Source organism: Palaemon carinicauda, chromosome 13 (genome assembly GCF_036898095.1).
Source record: "Palaemon carinicauda isolate YSFRI2023 chromosome 13, ASM3689809v2, whole genome shotgun sequence".
NCBI classification, from domain to species: domain Eukaryota; kingdom Metazoa; phylum Arthropoda; class Malacostraca; order Decapoda; family Palaemonidae; genus Palaemon; species Palaemon carinicauda.
The window spans coordinates 100740695-100763194 of NC_090737.1; the positions used below are offsets into that span (position 1 = coordinate 100740695).

Here is a 22500-nt window from a genome sequence, read left to right on the forward strand (position 1 = left end):
AATTCCTTAAATCCATCTTAGCAGCAACAATTTTATTCTTGTGTTTTACCCATTTTTTTGCACATTCCTTCCCTGTTGTTCAAATCTCAGGTTTTATTATTATTATTATTATTATTACTGGCTAAGCTACAACCCTAGTTATATTCATTTATCAAATTATACTAATCTAATTAAAATATCACTACACTAGCTGTGGGTAATTTCCAGATCATAAGATTAATCCACGGGTTTCATCATCTGTTTAATGTTTGCATAATTTGTATATTAAAGCATCACACACACACACACACACACATCTAAGATCGTATCCAAAACAGACTATTCTTTTAAATAATTACATTATACTCTAAATGTAAACGTACGAACTTAAGTCACGTAGTTTATCCACTATCTAAGCTCTTTATAACAATAGTATCTACTGAATGTTCAATATTAGTGTTTTTCAGCACTTCACTCAAACCAGAAAACAAGATTATTCAGTTATTTAAACAATGTTTAAAATGCATCCTACTATTTATTACGTCACTAAAAAGTATTTTCATAGTTAAAACACTGGATAGTAATTAAAATGTATCCTTTTGATAGATTTTGTTATATAAACATTTTATAAGGGACTGTATCAATCTATTTTGATGAAATATATCTAACTCCCTATAAAACTAAAAATTTTCAGCTCTCCCTTTCCATAACTAGACATCGTAGCCAGAAACTGTCAATCATTCTTTCAAATATGACATATTTATTTAATTTGCAGCCTTTGATAAGATCCATTATTTATTTTATTAAGAATTAATAAATTTCTAAAGATTATTTTTGCAAAGTTTAATTTCTTAAGGCCCGATTCATCTGAAATAAGTATAGGTTCGCCCGCTTAGGCCTTACACCTAACATTCATTCATAAAAACACGATTACATGACGTCACTTACAACCTCAATCTCAACAGAGGACGAATCAGCCAACGAGACAACAGACATTTACCACTAAAAAAACATAAGGCGAGAGGGTTCCTCGGGATTATGGCTGCAGTTGGCGAGCGATTAAATAGTGTTAAAGTATTTGAACTTTTAATGTAATAAATAAGTAACTGGTATCTCGAACAGCAACTCATAAGTCACAGGAACTCCTTTCTGGCGGGATATTCCAGCCCTTTGGTTGGCTGTTTCTTCTTAGCTGTGATTGGTTTTTACCTCTGTTTACAAATTCACACGCACAAGTTTAACATCGTAGCCAGAACTTAGTTAATTATTCCTTCAAAATAAGACCTATTTATTCAGCTTAGGCATTTAAACAAGATTCATTATCTATTTCAGCATTAAATTAATTCTATCATAAGTTTGTTTGATGAAAGAAATATTATTTATAAGACCTAATTTATCTGCAATATGTATAGATATTTCACTCCTACAGAGTCGAATTCATTCATAAAATACTATTGCCTGACGTCACATACAACCACCAATCACAGCAGAGAACGTATCAGCCAATAAGACGACAGATATTTCGCGCTGAAAATTCATAAGACAAAAAGGTTCCTTTAAGTTATGGGCTGCTGTTGACGAAAAAGGTCAACTACACGGGAGCCATTTTGCGCAAACGCTCTAGCTAATGAGTTTTTTTTTTCATCCTATTCCCTTTTTTATACGTACGGCAATGATATTTAGATGTATTTGCTTACGTAATTACCGTTTTCTAGTTTATTTAATAAAAGTTGCAATTTTAAGCTATAATGTATCTGAAATAAGTATTTAATCCATACAATGGCGTATGTCCTAATTAAGATTATGATTTGGTAATTGATCGGTTCAATTTAATTATATTATGCTTAAATATATTTACTCAGTCCCCCCCCCCCAACTGGGTTTAAGCGCTTTGATGTAAATTTACGGAAATTTGGACAGGTTTCTCAAACAGCAACTCATAAGCTCTCTTAACTCTCCGTAGTACATTCCAATCCTCTGATTGGCTATATTTTCCTCAGCTGTGATTGGTTATTGCCTTCTGTACTACGGCTTCACACACAAACGAACACACATTTAACATCGTAGCCAGAAGGACAGTCAATTATTCCTTCGAATATGACTTATTTAACGTACAACCATTAGTAAGATTTATTATTTATTTTATTACAAAAATAATAACTGTTATAAAAATATTTTTTTGTAAATTATTATTATAAGCCCTAATTAATATATATACGTATAGGTTTTTCACCCCTAGGCCTTATCCGCAACATTCATTCATAAATACGAGTGTCTGACGTCATATACAACCAGCCAATGAGACAACAGATATTTCCCGGTATAAATGCATAAAGTGAAAGGGTTCCTCTGGTTTATGGGCTGCTGTTGAAAAACGACCAAATTATCTTTTTCCACCTTATTTATTTCCTTTATATATTTTTCAATTTCTTACATATATGTATATTATTAAATTGTTCATGCTATTACAAACTTTTAAAAGTATAAAATTGACAAGAAAGTCTTTAATTTATTCTTGAAGGCCTTGATATGATCTTCAGTCTTTCGTATGTCCAGTGAGAACTTGTTTAATCTTGGGGTCACATAATTGAAAAGTCTAGCTAGAACTTATATTAAACATATATATCTTAGCTCCAATAATTCAAAGCCATCTGCAAATATTCTCGTGTCGACACGATTTGTTGGCTGCACGATATGTAGCAATTCTCTTAGATATTTTTTTTTGGAAGTCTGATTTTGATAACTTGGTGAGTACAGTATTACACATATGTTAGACTGTGTGTGTGTATGTGTGAGTGCGCGCGCGCGTGCGTACAAGTAGTTGAGGTATAATACAATTATTCGTGGTCAATATGAAAAACCAGAAAGAATGTAAAATATCGTTATGCAGATTTTCCAAAGAAGCAAAGATCACCCATTGTCATGTTTTCTGCTACAGAAAATTAATTCCCCCCCCCCACCATATAATATGAGCTACTATTTTATATCATTATTTGGGAAGCAATATCTTTGGTATGATATCATTTGTCTAGTGGCTAGACTTGGTATTCAATTTTCCAGTAGGAATTATTGACAATATGCAAAAATTTTACACTGATAAATTTTATATGTATTTATAGGATTTTCAAGTATATCTTGTAGTTCTTCTAAGTTTGGTACCTTTTGAGAGCTGATTTTACATCCACTTTCTAAGTATTAGATAATTCTAGAGCCTGTACATAGGTAAACTATCTCTAGTACTACTACTGTTGTCTCCCGTGTTAATCTGCATAGAAACGTATATTTTTGGCAGATTTAATTATAAATTGCAAGTGTAAAAAACAAAAGGCAGCATACCGATACTAAAATATTTCTGTATACAACCTAAACATTGGGTCCGCTTAGCCTGGAACATGCTTTTAATAATTGGTCAGTGGTAAGGTCATGTTGTTCATATTTGTTCCATAGTGAAAATATTCGTCCCTGTAGAGATCGGTATTTTCGTCTCTAACAACGAGCAAGTTTGCCGTCCTTGACCACACACACTTGAACCTGTACATTCTTAGTTTCTTTGAAAAGTAAGGGAACCAACACATAAAAAGGAATATGGGAAAAGCCTGCACTACCATTCAAACGTCTGTGATAACCTTCTACATCATTATTCGTGCGAATACTTTGGCCAAACACTGTCCACTCACTTGGTGACCAAAACCAACTTATCCATGTTTCTCTCATGTACGTTGTTAGGTCTTTAATTGGGCCAGTAGGAAGGCGTGATTCAAGGAGATCAAATGTTGATGTAATATGTTCATGTGGGAGAAAGGGAAGAGCCATTAACTGTTTTAGGTATCTTGAGTGGGACGATGATTCAAGTATGGAACCGCCAATCCTAACGCCTGAATCTTCCTTCACCGACACTAGGAACTTCTGTAATAGAGTCATCAGCTATTACGTCCTCTTCATATTGATCTGGAATTGGCGGTCGTGTGCTAATGTCAGGACAGATAAAGCCTCTTCTTGATAATTCTCCAGGGTACCATCGTAAGAAGCAGGTTGAAGTTGCATACTCTCAGCCATAGGGACATCATGGCGAGAATCAAACGTCATGTCTTCCTCATTCATCACTGTAGAAGATATGAAAATAATGCAAATATGATAACAAAAAAAGATATTTAGAAAAAAAGGACGGAGAGGAGATTTCTCACTATACCACTAATATGTAAAAAATTGAAGATAGTACTTGGTATACTGACGTACCCGTGGCTTCTGACAATGAGCGCTTTGTACAGTACAAAATCATGGTTCGTTGACCAGGTTCCCCACGTATGATGCGACGGTATTCATCCTGACTAATGTCAGTGTTACACTTCTGGTGTTGCCATTGGTCACACTCATCACACTTAAAAGCGTGCTGGCGTTGACGGACTTCCTCAGAACAGGCAACACACGGAAAGGAAAGCCATGGTTAGAATGGATGGTATGCAGGGTTTTACCAACAAGAAAAGTCGTCTTGTGTTCGAAACAAGAAAAGTCGTCTTGTGTTTCGAAAGCTCAGTACCTCAACTCCGAGGAAGGAGACAGCGTTAACGACTATTATCTATTACGTAAACTCAAATAGCTAGTATGTTTTGTAGTAGTAGTAGTACTAGTAGTAGTAGTAAATTTCTACTACTACTACTAGTACTACTACTAGTAGTAGTAGTAGTAGTAGTAGTAGTAAATTTCTACCTCTCCTATCATAATCGTTATTATCATTATTAATTTTTATTATTACGGAGGAAATGAGAGAGAGAGAGAGAGAGAGAGAGAGGAGAGAGAGAGAGAGAGAGAGAGAGAGAGGAGAGAGAGAGAGAGAGAGAGAGAATGTCAGGTTGTTGTGACTTGACCCACCTTTTACCAGACCTCTCCTTTTCTTATTGGGCCATATTCATATTGTGCTGAAAAGTATTTACACTTCGTAAATAATCCGAAAAGTTATAATTAAGGCAACACCCTTCTGTCCACCAAGGGAGAGAGAGAGAGAGAGAGAGAGAGAGAGAGAGAGAGAGAGAGAGAGAGAGAGAGAGAGAGAGAGAGAGACTATAGGACATACATACTAGGGGCCGGAGTGACTAGGGCCGGAATAACGAGGGGCCGGAGTGACTTGCTACCTACACCTATATAGCTTTTTCCATTTCTCAGATTCCTTCTTCTCTCTTTATCAATGGCACATGATTTATTTGATTGTTGTAACTGCCACATGGCGAAGTCAATGTATATTTGTGGGAGGAAAACAGTACCTCCAATAACAAGATTGCTTATTAAACAAAAACTTATACAATGAGCTCCATTGTCCTTTGCAACTTTGCCAAGACCCTCGACACCAATCACATCCTCTGTCTCTTTATTATTCCTTCCAACTTTAGCATTGGAGTCACCAATCACAATTTTCATATCTCTCTCTGGGGTCTCATCTATTACACTATGCAGTTCTTCAACATACAAAATATACTTTGTTGTAAAGATGTTAAAAAAAGAATTGTATTAATATTAAGATAATATCTTTGAGTTATTGTCCCTATCAGGGAATCTTTCTCTCTCTCTCTCTCTCTCTCTCTCTCTCTCTCTCTCTCTCTCTCTCTCTCTCTCTCTCTCTACGTTCGTGAGAACGAATGGCTCTGTGATTAATGAAATTGGATATAACAACAGAAAATAAGCACTTGGGTTATCCCTTAAATTCAGTTCATTCAACAACAGTGCGTTAAGCTGTGGTTCTTACTGTATCTCCGGGTTCCTCGATATCATACAAGTATGTCCTTCATGGTGATCTCTATAATTATCTTTGCTTACTGGTTCGTTTGTATATCTTAAAACTTGTTGTTCTTTGAAAATGTCCCGTTCGTCCGTTTAAATGTGTTGATCTTGTTCTTGCTTCTCTATTTTCTTCTGATTTTATTCTGACTTATTATCGCTTACAAAGTATGTTTTTAGTTTCTAATCATTATATTATGGTATGAGAAAGCTTTGGGGTTGGGGTTAGATGAAGATGGTTTGGGTATTCTCTTCGCACCTCTCCCAAGAGAGAATAGTTCACCTAACTTTCAACTTGGCTCCCATTTATTTCTTTATTGTCTTATATTACAAAAACTTACAAAGGTAAATATACATCATTTACTATATAAATTGTATACAATAATCTTCTACAAGACAGATATGCTTTAGCGAAAATATTATGCCCACAAAAATATATAAACTAGCAAACAAATTCAGATTAATAACATAGTAATACCACTCCAAATCTATTTATTATAATTAGTTCTTATCGCAATCCAGGATTTCCTATACATAATTACAAAGATCTATTGGGTTTCCTTCATTCAACAAGTTTAAAATGTCCGAGTAATCAAGGTTAGGATATTTCGCACGAATGTGTGCACTAAGTGGACAATGTATTATTATTATTATTATTATTATTATTATTATTATTATTATTTGCTAAGCTACAACCCTAATTGGGATGCTATAAGCCAAGGTGCTCTAACAGGGAAAATAGCCCAGTGAGGAAAAGAAACAAGGAAAAATTAAGTATTTTAAGAACAGTAACAACATTAGAATAAATATATCATATATAGACTATAAAATCTTTAACAAAATAAGAGGAACTGAAATTAGATAGAATAGTGTGCCCGAGTGTACCCTCAAGCAAGAGATCTCTAACCCAAGACAGTGGTTTGATTTTGGAGTGTCCTTCTCCTAGAAGTGCTGCTTACCATAGCTAAAGAGTCTCTCCTAACCTTACCAAGAGGAAAGTAGCCACTGAATAATTACAGTGCAATAGTTAACCCCTTGATAAAGAAGAATTGTTTGGTAATTTGTGTTGTGTCCTACTCCACCTTCCTAATTCAATTTTCAAACTATGTGACATCAGTCGTATCCTTGTTAAATATGGCCTCTTGTAATAAAAAATATACATTTCTCCTTTATACACTCTGTGATGTAATAGTACCCTGTTAAGTTTTGACCTATAAGTAACATACTACTTCGTTACATTTAAAGGTTTGTCTCTTATTAATGACCGAATATTTTCTAATGACTCTCCGCTATTCTCTTCCCTTACACAACTCACTAAAAACCGGTAACCTGGTGTACTGTTACTCCTCCACATATTGAATACAAAATGAAATGGTTCCTCCAAATCTACATTATCTAATTTAGATGTTAAGAAATTTTTCTTTTTCACAAGTTCATATTGTAGGCTACAGTGTTTAGACCTGCCTCCACTAAGCACAGAGGTACCGATATATTGCTTCTAACGCCAAGTAAACTAGTATTCTTACTGGTTTACTGTGTTTTTTCTATGCCTCCAACATTCAACTTACTTACTTGCTTTACTTAGTTTGATGGCTGCTTTTCCGGTCCCATACAGCAGGGGAACCCCGCTCTCTACAGGACCTCCACTGTCGTTTTACCTTGTTCGTTCAGAGTATTTAACGTTTCATATAGCGTATTGTTTATTTACTGTTAAATCGTCACTGTCAAAACACTCGTGAAATAAGAAAGTCTTCAGTTTCCTCTTGAAAGCCTTAATGTCTTCAATCATTCGAATGTTTCGTGGGAGCTTATTATATAGTCTCGGGGCTGCATATTTAAAGGCTCTGGAGCCTAAAGTAGACATAAATCTAGGTTCCAACAGTTTGAAGCCATCTGTAACTATTCTCGTGTCGACACGATTTGTTGGCTGCGCAATATGTAACAATTCTCAACGTCAACCAACTTTCAGAACTGTATAATAGGGATGGCATCACGGCTTCATGAAATATTTTCATCTTAAAGCAAAATGGCATGGTTGTGTTTACAGCACAAAATATGACAAACTTGTTAACCAACGAAGATGACTTATTGTGTACATCCAGTACAGATTTCATTTTTGCATCGTCTAAAAACCAACCCCCAAGACACAAATACTGAAAGCAATATTCAACTTCTAAGTTACCAGACAGGAATGACTATCATTTTTATCTCCATTAACAACAAAATATTTATTCTTGGATGAGTTAACCCCCATGCCATACTCTTTACAATAGTCCAATAATACTTCAGACTTTTCCATACACATTTAGAGAGATGTTGCGATTATAACCGTGTCGTCCATCAGAAGCAAGGCATGTAATCCTCCCAAAAAAACATCAATTCCTATTCTTTTTTTGGCATTCTTTATCATTTATCTATATAAATCACAAATAAGAGACAACTCGTTGGTGTCCCTTGTCGCACTCCAACTGACGATTCCACAGTAGCAGACTAAGATTTTTTTGTACATTTGTACATACCCTGGATTGCCAAAAGCAAGAGTTTACCGCACCCTATCGACTTCAAGTGCTCTAGCATCTTTTTTCGAGGCACTTTATCATATGCATTCCTGTAGTCCACAAAAAACACATACAACTTCTTTTCCTTGTATTGGACAAAATCAATTAATAAACACAAAGCCATTATTTGCTCAACACATCTCCTTCCCTTTTGCGTCCCTGCCTGGCACTTATAGTGATAATCTATTCATTAGCAGCACATGATATATTATGGCAAGTGTATTCATAATACTAATTCCCCGATAATTGCTACAATCGAATATATTTCCTTTTTTGAACAAGGTTGTCAGTTTATTACTACACCAATACAAAGGATAACATGTAAACAGGAATATGTAATTGAAAATTATAAGAAAGAACAGTTTCCATGAAACAGGTAAAGCTGCAAATAACCCAGGACATATCCCAATAAAACTATTTTTCTTCATATTCACCACCACACACACTCATTCTCTAATTGTAAAGGGATCGTCCAGAATCGGAATACAGGGTGCACCACTAACGTCAGTTTTCCTCACCCTGGATGACATTTGGATTCAATAATTCCTCAAAGTAAGCTTCAAACTGGGCTTCCTCTGGGCCTTCATCACTTTTATCTGAAACATTCCCCTTCCAATCTATGGCATCACCTTCCGGTCATCAAGCGTTTCCACCGAGGGTGCCTTTGGTCCAATTCATACTGATTATTTTGAGATGTATTATACAGGGATCTTGCAACATTATTTATTAAGTTAGAGTAATCGGTTAGTAATTTTGAAACATCTCCAATTTGGCCACCGTCAATTTCCGGAGGACTATAAGTGTTCATAATGGCTTTAGAATTCTCAAAATTTACTGACTGGTGTGATCTACCCCTTCCTATTATCTCATTCATTTTTTAATTAACATAAGAAACTCCCAAATTAGAAGCTCTCTTTAACAATAAACTTGTTGATATTTCCCTTAAAGTACTAAATTCCAAAACAACAATTAAAGGTACAAGATCAGATCCCTGTACATCATGGTTCATCTCAACACTTTGTAGATTCCTTATCATTTTACCGCTCAATAAACATAGAAGTCTATTTATGAGACCCAATTAAATCCATGCCTATAGGACAAGTTACCTCCAACTTGCTTATTATTCACAGAAAGATGATTACCTATTACCAAGTCGTTGCTCCTGCATAAGTTAAGCAGTTGTTTACCATTGTTATTTAGAACAAAACCTTTTATCCCCACATATGTATAAGGTACATCTCCAGGGTTCATTGAATTAGGTCTCGAAACACGGCCATTAAAATCCCCAAGAACTAGAACCTCAGAAGAACTACAAACATAAGCCTTCAATGAGCCGAACAAAGCTGGTTCAAAATACGAGTCCTCGGGAGGTATATATACACCCCCAAACACCTACTCAGGGTAACATTTCAATCTTAACCAAATTTGACCCTCTGTACACATATCAACCTTATATACATATTCCACAAGGGATGATTTCACTAACAATGCTATTCCTCCTCTTCTGTCGTTAGACCTGGAAGTGTTGAGGTACACAGTAGCCTATAACCCGGAACACCAAATGTGGGAACAGATCTTATTTACAATAACCAAATAGTATGATAATCAAGAATAAATGACAAAATTCTCTCATCCTGCAATTTATCTTTAATACCACAAACATTCCGTGAACACAAACTAATACTTTTAAAACTTAAATCTGCTTGTGCATTACCTACAAAAAATTTGTTACAAATTTATCAATGATTACTCCGACCCGTAAAAGCACACGTTCCTTAACATCCTACATGATGTTGGTGCCCTAGTTCTCTCTCTCTCTCTCTCTCTCTCTCTCTCTCTCTCTCTCTCTCTCTCTCTCTCTCTCTCTCTCTCTCTCTCTCTCTCTCTTCCTTTTCCCGTCTCCGAAGTCTACCAGGTTCCTTTCTTACAGCGTGATGAGTGTCCCTTTTTATATAGATGCTAGAAAAAGGAGGTCCAGCCTTTCAGTTTTTTTTTTTTTTTTTTTTTTTTTTTTTTTGCTTTATCCAGGATAGCATTTCTTCTTTCTTGACTCTCCACCACTAGAAGAATTGGTCGCTTTCTGCTTGCACTGTCTTGTCCTAGCCTCTTGGGACTCCAATCATTCATGTAGTCCTCACGGTAACCAGATTTATTATTATTATTATTACTAGCCAAGCTACAATCCTAGTTGGAAAAGCAAGATGCTATAAGCCCAAGGCTCCAATAGGGAAAAATAGCCTAGTGAAGAAAGGAAATAAGGAAATAAATAAATGATGAGAACAAATTAACAATAAATCATTCTTAAAACAGTAACAGCGTCAAACAGATATGTCATATATATATAAACTATAAAAAGACTCATGTCAGCCTGTTCAACATAAAAACATTTGCTCCAACTTTGAACTTTTGAAGTTCTACTGATTCAACTACCCGATTAGGAAGATCATTCCACAACTTGGTAACAGCTGGAATAAAACTTCTAGAATACTGTGTAGTATTGAGCCTCATAATGGAGAAGGCCTGACTATTAGAATTAACTGCCTGCAATGTTTTTATCTTCTCTGTGTCATTATTACCATAGTCAGTACTATCATTCTCCGAAATGCCAGTGAGAATAAGTTTTTTCTGACGGTCTTTTGCGTCTATAGACTCGAGAAATCTTAGGTGGTGGTGGATCATTTTGAATGCTTCATTCAACTTTGCAGTTAACTGCATAACCTGTTATACTTGCTTGACTTGTTCAATATCCTTTTTCAGATTCCTTATTCCCTCCAATAAGATAGCATTTGGTGAATCATTCCTCTCTCATTGTATCAAAGCACTAGATGAATTGGAAGACCCAGACCTACATGGCTGAGGACTACGAAGCGTGAAGTAGATGATGAATGGAGAACCGATCAGCTATGGAGCGAACTCGTTACTATCTGTCACTCATTTAAGGTCACCACCTAAGTACGGACCCGATCAAGTTTGGTTAATTGGTCTTAACATGAACATTAGTTTAGTGATTAAGATACTATCTGACATTTTGCTGGTGGTGTTCCTGTTAAAAAAAAAAAAAAAAAAAAAAAAAAAAAAAAAATCGCTGCGACCCAATCCTGTCTTCAAGTTTAACCTTATTATTATTATTATTATTATTATTATTATTATTATTATTATTATTATTTACAAAATAAACTGAACACTATTGGAATTCAGCGGTTCATTAAGTATAGACAAACGGAAACAGAAGTAAAATATAACTAATGATGCAGATGGCGGCTAACAAATACTGGAACGGGACTTTAGTACTAGATTTTACATGCAATTCACTCAAGGCAAACTGTAGATTAAACCTTATTACCGAGTCTCGACAAGTTTGGTTAACATAATAAAGCTCTACTTTGTCTCTCACAACAAAAAAGGGAAAATTATCCCTGGCTCTTCCTTCCAGGATGAACCATTCTCATCTTCTCTCAGATGTCATGCAGCTACGACAGCCTTCATTCGTTGCCACCTTTGGTAAGTATGCTATCATGCAGTATTATTATAATTATTATTATTATTACTTGCTAAGGTACAACCCTAGTTGGAAAAGAAGGACGCTATAAGCCCAGGGCTCCAACAGTGAAAATAGCCCAGTGAGGAAAGGAAACAAGGAAAAATAAAATATTTGAAGCAGAGTAACAACATTAAAATAAATATCTCATATAAACTATATAAACTTTAACAAAACAAGAGGAAGAGAAATAAGATAAAATAGTGTACCCGAGTGTATCCTCAAGCAAGAGAACTCTAACCCAAGACAGTGGAAGACCATGGTACAGAGGCTATGACACTACCCAAGACTAGAGAACAATGGTTTCATTTTGGAGTGTCCTTCTCATAGAAGAGCTGCTTACCATAGCTCCTCGAGGTAGAATGTATAGCACTATATCATTGTATTCTCCACAATTCATGTATTGCGTGATGGTACGATGCCTTGCAGAGGAAAAATACGTTGCCATAAGTCTATTGAAATAAAAGAAATAAAAACGGATTTCTCCCGCTGGAAAATTAATTTTTTCCAAAGTCTGGTTCGTTAATTATCATCATCTTCATCATCATCGCTACTACTACTAATACTACTACTACTACTACTACTACTACTACTACTACTACTACTACTACTACTACCAGTATTATTATTATTATTATTATTATCATTATTATTATTATTATTATCATCTAAGCTATAGGGGCGTAGGAGCGTTTTTTTTTTGGGGTAGGATGGGGACTAAAGTTTGAAAAGATTCCTGTCATTTGACAACAGATTTCAAGAACAACAAAATCCTTTTTTTTGTTAGATTTTTATGTGACTAATTACTCTGTACACAATGACGTATAAAATACTGATAGGCCTACTTGATGAGTCTACCACAAACATGAAATGAAAAATAAAAAGCAAGACGAAATGAATAGTAATTTAACACATTTTGTATTGGAATCTACACAAGAAATAGGCGGAATAAACATTTCTAAATAAAATCAAGGAAAACTATTAGAAAACCCCAAACATCTAATGAAAGAAAGATTGGAAATAGGGTAAAATACAAGTGAGATAGAATAGAATTAGCAGAACCATTCAAAACAATAGAAAAAAATTAAAAAGATATTTGTAAACTCAATCAGACTAAAATTGAGGAAATACTAAAGAAAGGAAGAAGCAGCAAGTTAATGAAAAGAAGACTTTGAATAGGGTGCCAGCATATATTTGTTTTAACGAATTAAAATGAATATATCAGCAAAAGAGTTGAAGTGATAAAAAATGCAAAGGATTTCTATACAACGTTGTACGATAGGGATAAAATAAATGTTTGCTAATGGAAATAATGAAACCCCTGGGCCGGTGCCGAAAGAAACAGTAGAAGTAACGAAAGCCTTGAAAGGTATGAAAAAAGATAAAGCATAAGAACGTGGGATGATTCTAGACTCAAATATACATCATCATCTTCTTCTTCCTTGTCTGCATATTTTCCCACTTCTCTGTGGGGTCGATGTTTCTGGCCAGCGTTCTCCATCTACCTCTGTCCCACACTTCATCACCGGTTAATCCCTTTGATCGAAGGTCATCTTTGATACAGTCCACCCACCTTTGCTTTAGTCTCCCTCTCCTTCTCGTTCCCTGTACCTCCATTTCCATCACTCTCCTCCCAATATACTGTTCATCTCTTTTCATGACATGACCAGACCACCTCAGTCTACTTTCATCTTATTGGTACAAAACGGTAAGTGCGCCTATTGGTGAATTATGTAATGATACTAAAATTGAACAATTGAATGTTATGATGATAGTAAAGTTCATGATCCAAACCAAAATTTATATGTATTATGATCAGTCAAATGCTAATGAATAAAATGTTTTTTTTTTTTCATTATTTATAAAGATATTTAAAAAGAAAATTGTTGTATTTAATTTTTTCTATTTCGTAGGAGTGTTGGTAAAATGACAATAAATGAGATCTGACTGATTGCAATAAATAAAGAGGCATTACACTTACGTCAGTTGTCATGAAAATATATATATTATGCCTATTCTAAAGACACTAAAGAGAGAGATTGGTGAAAAACTAAGAGACGAACAAGCTGGATTTAGAAAAAGTAGAAGTTATGCTGACCAAATTCTCATTTTAAAATGTACAGCAATGTGTAGAATATGGTAAGTCCTGCGTTATTATGGAGTTCTTCTTAAATATGTAAATTTGATTAACTCTGTTCACGATCATTGCAAGTGCAAAGTTAATATTAGTAGGATCCTATCAAATGAATTTTCATTGAACAGCGGAGTACTCCAAGGGAATGTGTTGTCAGATTTGCTGTTTATCCTCCTCATAGATTTTGTGATGCAAAGCACATTTGAGGATGGTGGAGAAGGATTTGACTGGATTGGTAATGTGAAATTAGCTGACCTAGATTATGCTGAGGATGTTTTCTTATTAGCAGAGCATCACAGGATTTGCAATGCTTGCTTACCAGAATGCATGGAATATCACAATGTTGTGCTCAAGATAAATGGAGAGCGGAATATGTAATGTAAGATGAAATATCATTGGAAGGAGAAAATATTGAAGTAGAGTCATTTAAATATTTAGGAACTATGACCTCTAATACAGGATCTTTAGACGTAGAGTTTAATGAAAGATTGAAAAAAGCAGATCAGACAATGACTAGGTTAAGTTAAACTGGGAAATCAAATCGCCCGTAATTATATATAAAAATCAGACTATATATCAATTTAGTGAGATTGGTGTTAATGTTTGGACATGAGTCGTGTTATGACAATGAAACAGTATCCAACAGATTTTGTAGATTTGAGAACAAAGCCCTCAGAAGAATATAGGGAGTTGAATGGCAGGACATGACTAAGAAGGAAACTATAAGAGATATTACCCGAATGCCTTATGTGGATGAGATCATGGTGAGGGGTATATGTATTGGTGTGCTACTGTCTTAAGCACACATTTGAGTATGAGTTGTTTTCAGATGTATTTAAATGGATTAACTAAATACATCTTAATAGTTTTTAAGTTTTATTCTATAAAACAACAGAGTTAAACATCTCCATCACTGGAGGAAGCTGTGTTGGTCCAGATGACCAATTCTGGTGAAGTTTAGATATGAACTGAATAAATTATCGATATCACAGATATCGTATGCTTGCTTTAATTTAGCCACGTGACGGAATCGGAAGACACCTGCATCCGGTGACGTCACAAACTTTCACACGAGGAGACAATGTGTTGACGTTAAGAAAGAATGTCAATTTTCCGAGGTTTGCATTATACGTCCTGTTTACAATTTTGAATGACTACAGCAAATCCCAGGGTTAGTTCTTCCAACCAACATGACATATTACGTCATTTGTTTTAAACATGTAATATTAACTATTCTAATCATTACATTAGCTCGGCCAGCTATCTCAATTTTTTTTTACAAAAATTTAACAACAAGCCGAAACATGGTTATTAGGTGTGACTGGACATACGTATTATTCTTTGTTTAACTTTAGCCATAATCAACTGAGGACGAATGTCCAAATAGGCACAATAAAAAATAATAACAATAATGCATACAAAAAAGATATTACCAAAGCAAAAAGAAAAATGCATGATAAAACCAAGATCATATATATGGTACATTGCTAGCAAATGATCACATGGTACCAAAAAACAAAACAAATTCTGACTTACATATGATTCGGTAACTTGATAAAGAATAATTGTTACCTTTGTCAGAAACAAGATACTCAATTTTTAGTGCACAAACACGAATTCCTGGTACGTACACGTACCACGGTTTCGTACATATATATATATATTTATATATAGGGCTGATATATTTTATTAGATGCCCATAGATTCTGTTATATATTTTATTATATTTTTTTTTTTTTTTTTTTTTTCTCTTTTCTTTTTTAACATTCTGGCTTATATATTTTTATTAGATGCCGAGAGAAAAAAATGATTTATATCCTTTTTTATTTTATTTATTTTTTAAATGTTGTTTTAAATGTATTTTTAACAATGCAAATGTAGAGAATTTCTTTAATTACATATTACTAGCGTACTAATCAGCTTTTCATACAAACATCCTCCCGACAAATTACTCCCTTAGCGAATGAGGTGGCCACTCAAACAGCTTTGAACTGGATTAAATAGGGGGTATTGTCAGGGCTATGCAACTCATTCCTTTGTAGCTGCCTGCTGTGCCGTCACCTACGCCAAACAAGGATGTTCACGGCGATAAATATCCCACCGCTGCCACCATTTATTGGTGTGCTACTGTCTTAAGCACACATTTGAGTATGAGTTGTTTTCAGATGTATTTAAATGGATTAACTAAATACATCTTAATAGTTTTTAAGTTTTATTCTATAAAACAACAGAGTTAAACATCTCCATCACTGGAGGAAGCTGTGTTGGTCCAGATGACCAATTCTGGTGAAGTTTAGATATGAACTGAATAAATTATCGATATCACAGATATCGTATGCTTGCTTTAATTTAGCCACGTGACGGAATCGGAAGACACCTGCATCCGGTGACGTCACAAACTTTCACACGAGGAGACAATGTGTTGACGTTAAGAAAGAATGTCAATTTGCCGAGGTTTGCATTATACGTCCTGTTTACAATTTTGAATGACTACAGCAAATCCCAGGGTTAGTTCTTCCAACCAACATGACATATTACATCATTTGTTTTAAACATGTAATATTAACTATTCTAATCATTACATATGGAGATGGTTTGGGCATGCTCTCCTCACTCCGTGAGAGAGATTAGTTCACTAAACGTTTAACTGGGCTCCACAAGGCACTAGAAGAGTTCGAAGATCCTGCCCTAAATGGCAGATTATTATGAAACGTGAGGTAGATCATGAATGGAGAAGTATTGATTTAAAATCTCAAGATAGAGACGACTGGCGAAATCTGACCGAGGCCCTTTGCGTCGCTAGGCGTAGGAGGAGATGATAATGGTGTTTATGATGATGATGATGATGTTTGTAATTGTTATAATTATCAATAAGTAGTAGTAGTAGTAGTAGTAGTAGTATTTGCTTTATTTCTTATTTAATTTTATCATTTGTTATTTCTAATCTAAAGGCCAAATAGCTAAAGAGATACCGGACGCAATTATGTTATCAGTGGGGTCTCCAAATGCGACCTTGTTTCCTTTCAAAGAGATGACCCTTACGATGAGAAATGGACAAGACATCACCGTCGATGAGTTTATGATGAAAAAATGCCTACAATACGGGTCTGCAAAGGGGTAAGAGGTTTCTTTTAATATTTGCTTCTTCAGGAAAGAAATTCATAATCAATTACTATTTGCTTGTAACTTAGGAAGGATAAAGATTATTTATTTAAAAGCATTCATGAATAATATCTAAAGATACCCGCAAGTTAGTAGCCAAGAGATGTCTTTATTGTTACTATTTTGTTCGTTGTGTCTTCTTGTTATACTGCTTCGCCTACTGAGTCTAACTACCAAATTGCACGATAAGTAGTGGATTTTAATTGAAAATCCCTTTCAAGATTTTTTGTAACCAATTTGTTAATAAAAATAACTAAAAGAAGTTCATACATACATTTGTTTAAGTAATACTTGAATATAAAATCCTGATAAGAAATATAAATTTACATTTCAGTTAAAAGAAAAGATTATCTCTCTCTCTCTCTCTCTCTCTCTCTCTCTCTCTCTCTCTCTCTCTCTCTCTCTCTCTCTCTCTCTCTCTCTCCACAGATTTGAGCCTCTGCTAGAGCAGCTTAAGATCCTAACAAAGAAACTGCATGAACCCCCGCAGTGGGAAAACAAAGACATAGTCGTCCTGGCGGGATCTCAGATGGGCATTGGTCTCGTCTTTGAGATGCTGGTTAATCCCGAAGACTTCGTCATCACCCCTGAACCCACGTACCCCGGCATTTTCAACGCGGTAATCTTTTATTATTATTATTATTATTATTATTATTATTATTATTATTATTATTATTATTATTCACAGTCTACAGAGACCAGTGGTTTATAGTGTTAGGTTCCGGGTCGCTTCCAGCCTCCTTAGGAATCCATCACTTTCCTCACTATGCGCTGTTTCAAGTATCACGTTCTTTTAAACAAATCATTCATTTTCAGTGACTTCGGTATGATACCGATCATTATTATCATTATCATTATTACAGGAAATAAGATGTTTATGGCAAATAGGGAAGTGAATGACGCTACTTTTTTTCTATCAGCATTAAAATTGTTCAAATTACGCTTTAATTTCCAAGAAGTCTTCTTTCTTACAGTTATTCCTACATTAAGGGGTTGGTTGCCTGATGTACCCTCTCCAGTGCCTTCTGTCAAAGGCACATCTTCCACCAAACCTTTTCTCTCCATATCATCCTTCACCTTATCTCGTCATCTAATTTGCTGCCTCCCTCTCGATCTTCCCCACCCTCTAATATGTTCCTCCCAAGCCCTCATCACTCCATCCCACCATCCATCCTCTACATGTGCTTACACCATATCAGTCGTGACACCCTTATCACCTCTGTGATCTTTAGTACAGCTGCCATTATTTCATAATTTTTCAATCTTTCAATCATCAGTAGCTTGAAGCTATGACAAAGGAATGAGGTGCCAGAGACGTATGGGGGCACCATAAGGCGAGAGGATATGCAACGGCTCCTCACTTATCCTTCCCTTTAGTGGATTAGTCTGGGTAGAGATTATTGGGGGTGCAGATATCTATGATTATCTTAGGATACGTCCCTGATTATACACGGATTATATATGGATAGTCGTTTTGGGGGTTGGAACCCCATGATACCTGATGGTAATTTTCTTGTAATATCACTCGCAGAAATATTATACAGTAGGAAGCAGCCGAAGGGAACTTCCATCAGGACGACATGGCTATCTCACCCAAAAATAGATTTTTCTTACGTCAAAATCCCCTTCATAATCCAACTCTGCATTTTCATCTCTACTCTCTCAAGCTTTGTTTCCTCTTTTCGTAAGAGTCCCCGTTTATGACCCATACATTAACACTGGTCTTATTGCTGTGTTATAGATCTTGACTTTTTAATTAGCATTTTCTTATCAGATACCACTTCTCCCATGCTGAACTTATCTTATTCCTTAACCTCAGCGTCATATCCTCCCTCCGGACTTATAGTAGATCCCTAGTATCTAAATAGTTCTACTATCATGCATGGCTATCCTGTCCCTACCTTCCTTACTGCTCACCATAGCTTCCATTTTATACACATTTATTCTCAGGCCATCCCTCTCCAAAGTCTCTTACCACTTAACAACTCTTCTTTGTAAGTCTTCCTCATTTTCAGCAGTAATCACTATAGCAATTCCCACAACTCTTCCTTTCTGATTTCTTCACTTAACACATCCATGAAAATGGAATAGAGTGGAATGTATGAAATGATACTGATAACGTCATTTTATATGGTAATACTTATATGGTAATACTGGCTCGTGGGAAGAGGCGGCGAATTTTCATTGGCGCTCTTGATGCTAGCCAATGAGAATTAGCCGCCCTGCTCACGTCACTACTTGCTCTGCCCACCACGCTGGAGGCGGCCAATGTAAATTCGCCGCCTCTCCCTAGGAGCCAGTATTACCATTTAGTTTCATCCATTCCACTCGAGCCTGAAGAAGAGAGGCGATTCTTTTGAAATGCATCGCTGTAAACTTTTTTTTTCTTTACCCAAGTTGTGAACTTAATATTAATTACTCAACCGAGACGTACCCTGAATTTGACTCCCAACTATGAAGAAGGACTTTTTGATCAATTAATGGCGGAACGCAGTAATCCCCTAAAAAAGATCAGAGCTATCGAAAAGATAGAATATAGGATTAATGCCACTGAGGCAACCATTGTATTCAACCAAATATGCCTGAAAGAGGGTCTATTACCTAAACAATAAAAATTATTATCATTTTTATCATTTTTATAATTTTTATCATTTTTATCATTTTTATTATTTTCATATTTATTATTATTATTATTATTATTATTATTATTATTATTATTATTATTATTATTATCAGTAATCAAAGCGAGCAAATAGTACTAGAAACTAATTTACCGAATAAAATTATTTCTAAAACTATAACTACTATTATTATTATTATATAGCCAACATCTTCCTTTGAAGAGAAAATTAAACCCCTCACCAATCGGATGTTGAGAAATGTCCCCCTATTATCTCAATGTGATCTTTTAGAGTTTTAGATCGTTAACAATAATGTAGATGTTACAAGATGAAAATGTCACGAGGAACTATTGTACCACAGTTTCAGTAAATCTTACTTAGTTTCAGCATACAAGGCTAAACTTTTGAGCATGTTACCTTTAATGTAGAAATAAAAAGAAATTTCACAATACTTAATTTATTAGCTTAACCAATCAAAATTTACAGCAATACATGGCTTTTATATTTCATTATTATAAAGAGAAGAAACTGGATGTGGCAGAGATGAGAATGTTGAGATGGATGTGTGGGGTGACAAGAAGAGATAAGATACGGAATGAGATAATTAGGGGTACCACAGGAGTTAGGGAACTATCAGATAAGATCCAAGAAAGTAGACTGAGGTGGTATGTTCATGTTATGAGAAGAGATGAACAGTATATTGGGAGGAGAATGATGGAAATGGAGGTTCAGGGAACGAGAAGGAGAGCGAGACCAAAGCGAAGGTGGGTGAACTGTATCAAAGAGGACCTTCGATCAATGAGATTAACCGGTGATGAAGTGTGGGACAGAGGTTGATGGAGAAAGCTGGCCAGAAACATCGACACCACATAGAAGTGGGAAAAGAGGCAGACAAAGAAGAAGAATGAAAATGTTGGTAGTGACAACACCCCAGTGATAATGACACAATCACTGAAGAGGTGATGCAGAGCCTCCCGAATCCACTGGCGATTAGCCCCACCCTTAGCTATTCGGAAAACCGTAAATAAATGATTTGTAAATTTCATCGAAATGTCAGTAAAATATCGGTAGGAAACCCGTAAAAAAATTATACTCAGTATATAAAGCCAGACCGATGTCAAAATGCCAAGTAGGGAAGTGAAAAAAAGCCTTTACAAAACGAAACTAACACCGCAATATATTAATAAACAAAGGGCAATATATCTATGGTAGGTAAGAAATATATGCCAATCTAAATTGTTACCGTGATTCTTCAGCCCAAAATAAAGTTTAAATTTTCAAACCTTTAATATATAAAAAAAAACCGGACTGATTTCTGGACTTTAAACCAAATTAAATATGGCAATTTACCTTTTATGATATTTAAAAAAAAAAAAAAGAATAGCTAAGGATTTTACTTTTGGTGGGTCGAGAGCAAAATGGAAACCTTAAGCAAAATTGTTACTTAAGTAAATGCATCTTAAATCACCAGATAAATACCGCATCTCACATTCAGGGTGGCATACCTCAAGCACATCCATTCCAGGGAATATTGCGAAGAAAGCCTCGCATGATAATATTAGGCGATTGATTGAAGTCGGTTGATGATTTCCAGACAGGAGTTGTCCCCGGATTATGGTTCACTTATGTCCTCATTGTTTCATGTCGTCCAAACCAACACGATGATGAAAGGGCACGAGTTCATTTATACCCCCAATATAATTCGAGGAAAGTAAAAAGCTCCTCGCCCTTACCAGACTGTGCCTTCTTTTCTACTGTCATTCGTTAATTCAGAACTTCAGTTTTCGACTCTGCCTTCCGAAAGTTTTCTGAGAAAAATGAGCAGGCGGCAGTACGATTGTTCAAAACAAAAAAGTGGTTTCCCCACTATAGAGTCCTTTCATCATACGTCATCAAACTTCCGGTCCGCCATCTTGGAGGACAAACAAAGACGCGTTTAGTGAATAGCTGTGGTTGAATTGTTGAATAGTTAGCCATCTCATCACATTCACATTCACACAATGCCCAGTTTTTGCGCTATTGTTGGCTGTGGGAATCGAGGACAAAGAGATGACAAGAGTTTCTACCGCATACCGGCAGTTATTCAGAATCAGGACAAAAATACAGAAGAATTATCCAAGCAAAGGCGTGACTTGTGGTTGACCAGAATATCACGGGCTGATCTACGTGAATCCTCACTACCCTACGCACGTATCTGTTCTGATCATTTCATATCAGGTCAGTCTCGGCTAGGCCCTAAAAGTATCATTATTCCTGTGTAAACATGCTATATCCGATCGCATGGGTGACTTCACAAGTATCATCGTCAGTTCAGTGTGTAGTGTGTGTGGGGAGGGGGCATCTCAATTTTTAAACAACAAAAGGGGCATCTCAGATTTTCTAAACAAAAATTAAAAGCCCCCATATTGGCTATATTAACAAAGGCTACTTACCTAGGTCTCTATTTCGTCAAGGTGCTCATGCCTATATATAATTAAGTGTATATTTATATTTATTTTAATTTGTGTATTAAATTGTGCAGACATACAGGCCTATGTGATGAATAAACATTGATTATAAATAATAATGATAATAATAATAATAATAATAATAATAATAATAATATCTGAAAGCTGGTTTAACCCGGAGGGGTCTTCAGCTTATATATGAAACATCGAAAAAATAATTAAACTTGCGCATTAAATTGCAAGGAGGCAAAACGATCATCCAAGAGCATTACAATAGAGTTTGTCCATCATA

At 35.5% G+C, this 22500-nt stretch overlaps 2 protein-coding genes across 2 annotated transcripts in view; one reads left to right on the top strand and one right to left on the bottom strand.

Annotated features, from left to right (window-relative positions):
- Window positions 1–3184: 3184 nt before the first annotated feature.
- Window positions 3185–3900, bottom strand: LOC137651730 (uncharacterized). Its single transcript, XM_068384951.1, has 2 exons — window positions 3505–3900; window positions 3185–3244 (listed from the first exon to the last, which is right to left on the bottom strand). Exons 1-2 carry the CDS (start codon window positions 3898–3900, stop codon window positions 3185–3187), a joined length of 456 nt encoding a protein of 151 aa, XP_068241052.1.
- A 7003-nt stretch (window positions 3901–10903) lies between these two features.
- The window catches only part of LOC137651731 (kynurenine/alpha-aminoadipate aminotransferase, mitochondrial-like), a 15567-nt gene continuing 3970 nt past the window's right edge, over window positions 10904–22500 (top strand). Inside the window, exons 1-4 of the mRNA XM_068384952.1 lie at window positions 10904–11258; window positions 11740–11807; window positions 16930–17095; window positions 17570–17759. Coding sequence (XP_068241053.1) covers window positions 11185–11258; window positions 11740–11807; window positions 16930–17095; window positions 17570–17759 — 498 coding nt within the window. The 5' untranslated portion in view covers window positions 10904–11184. The remainder of the gene's footprint in view (window positions 11259–11739; window positions 11808–16929; window positions 17096–17569; window positions 17760–22500) is intronic.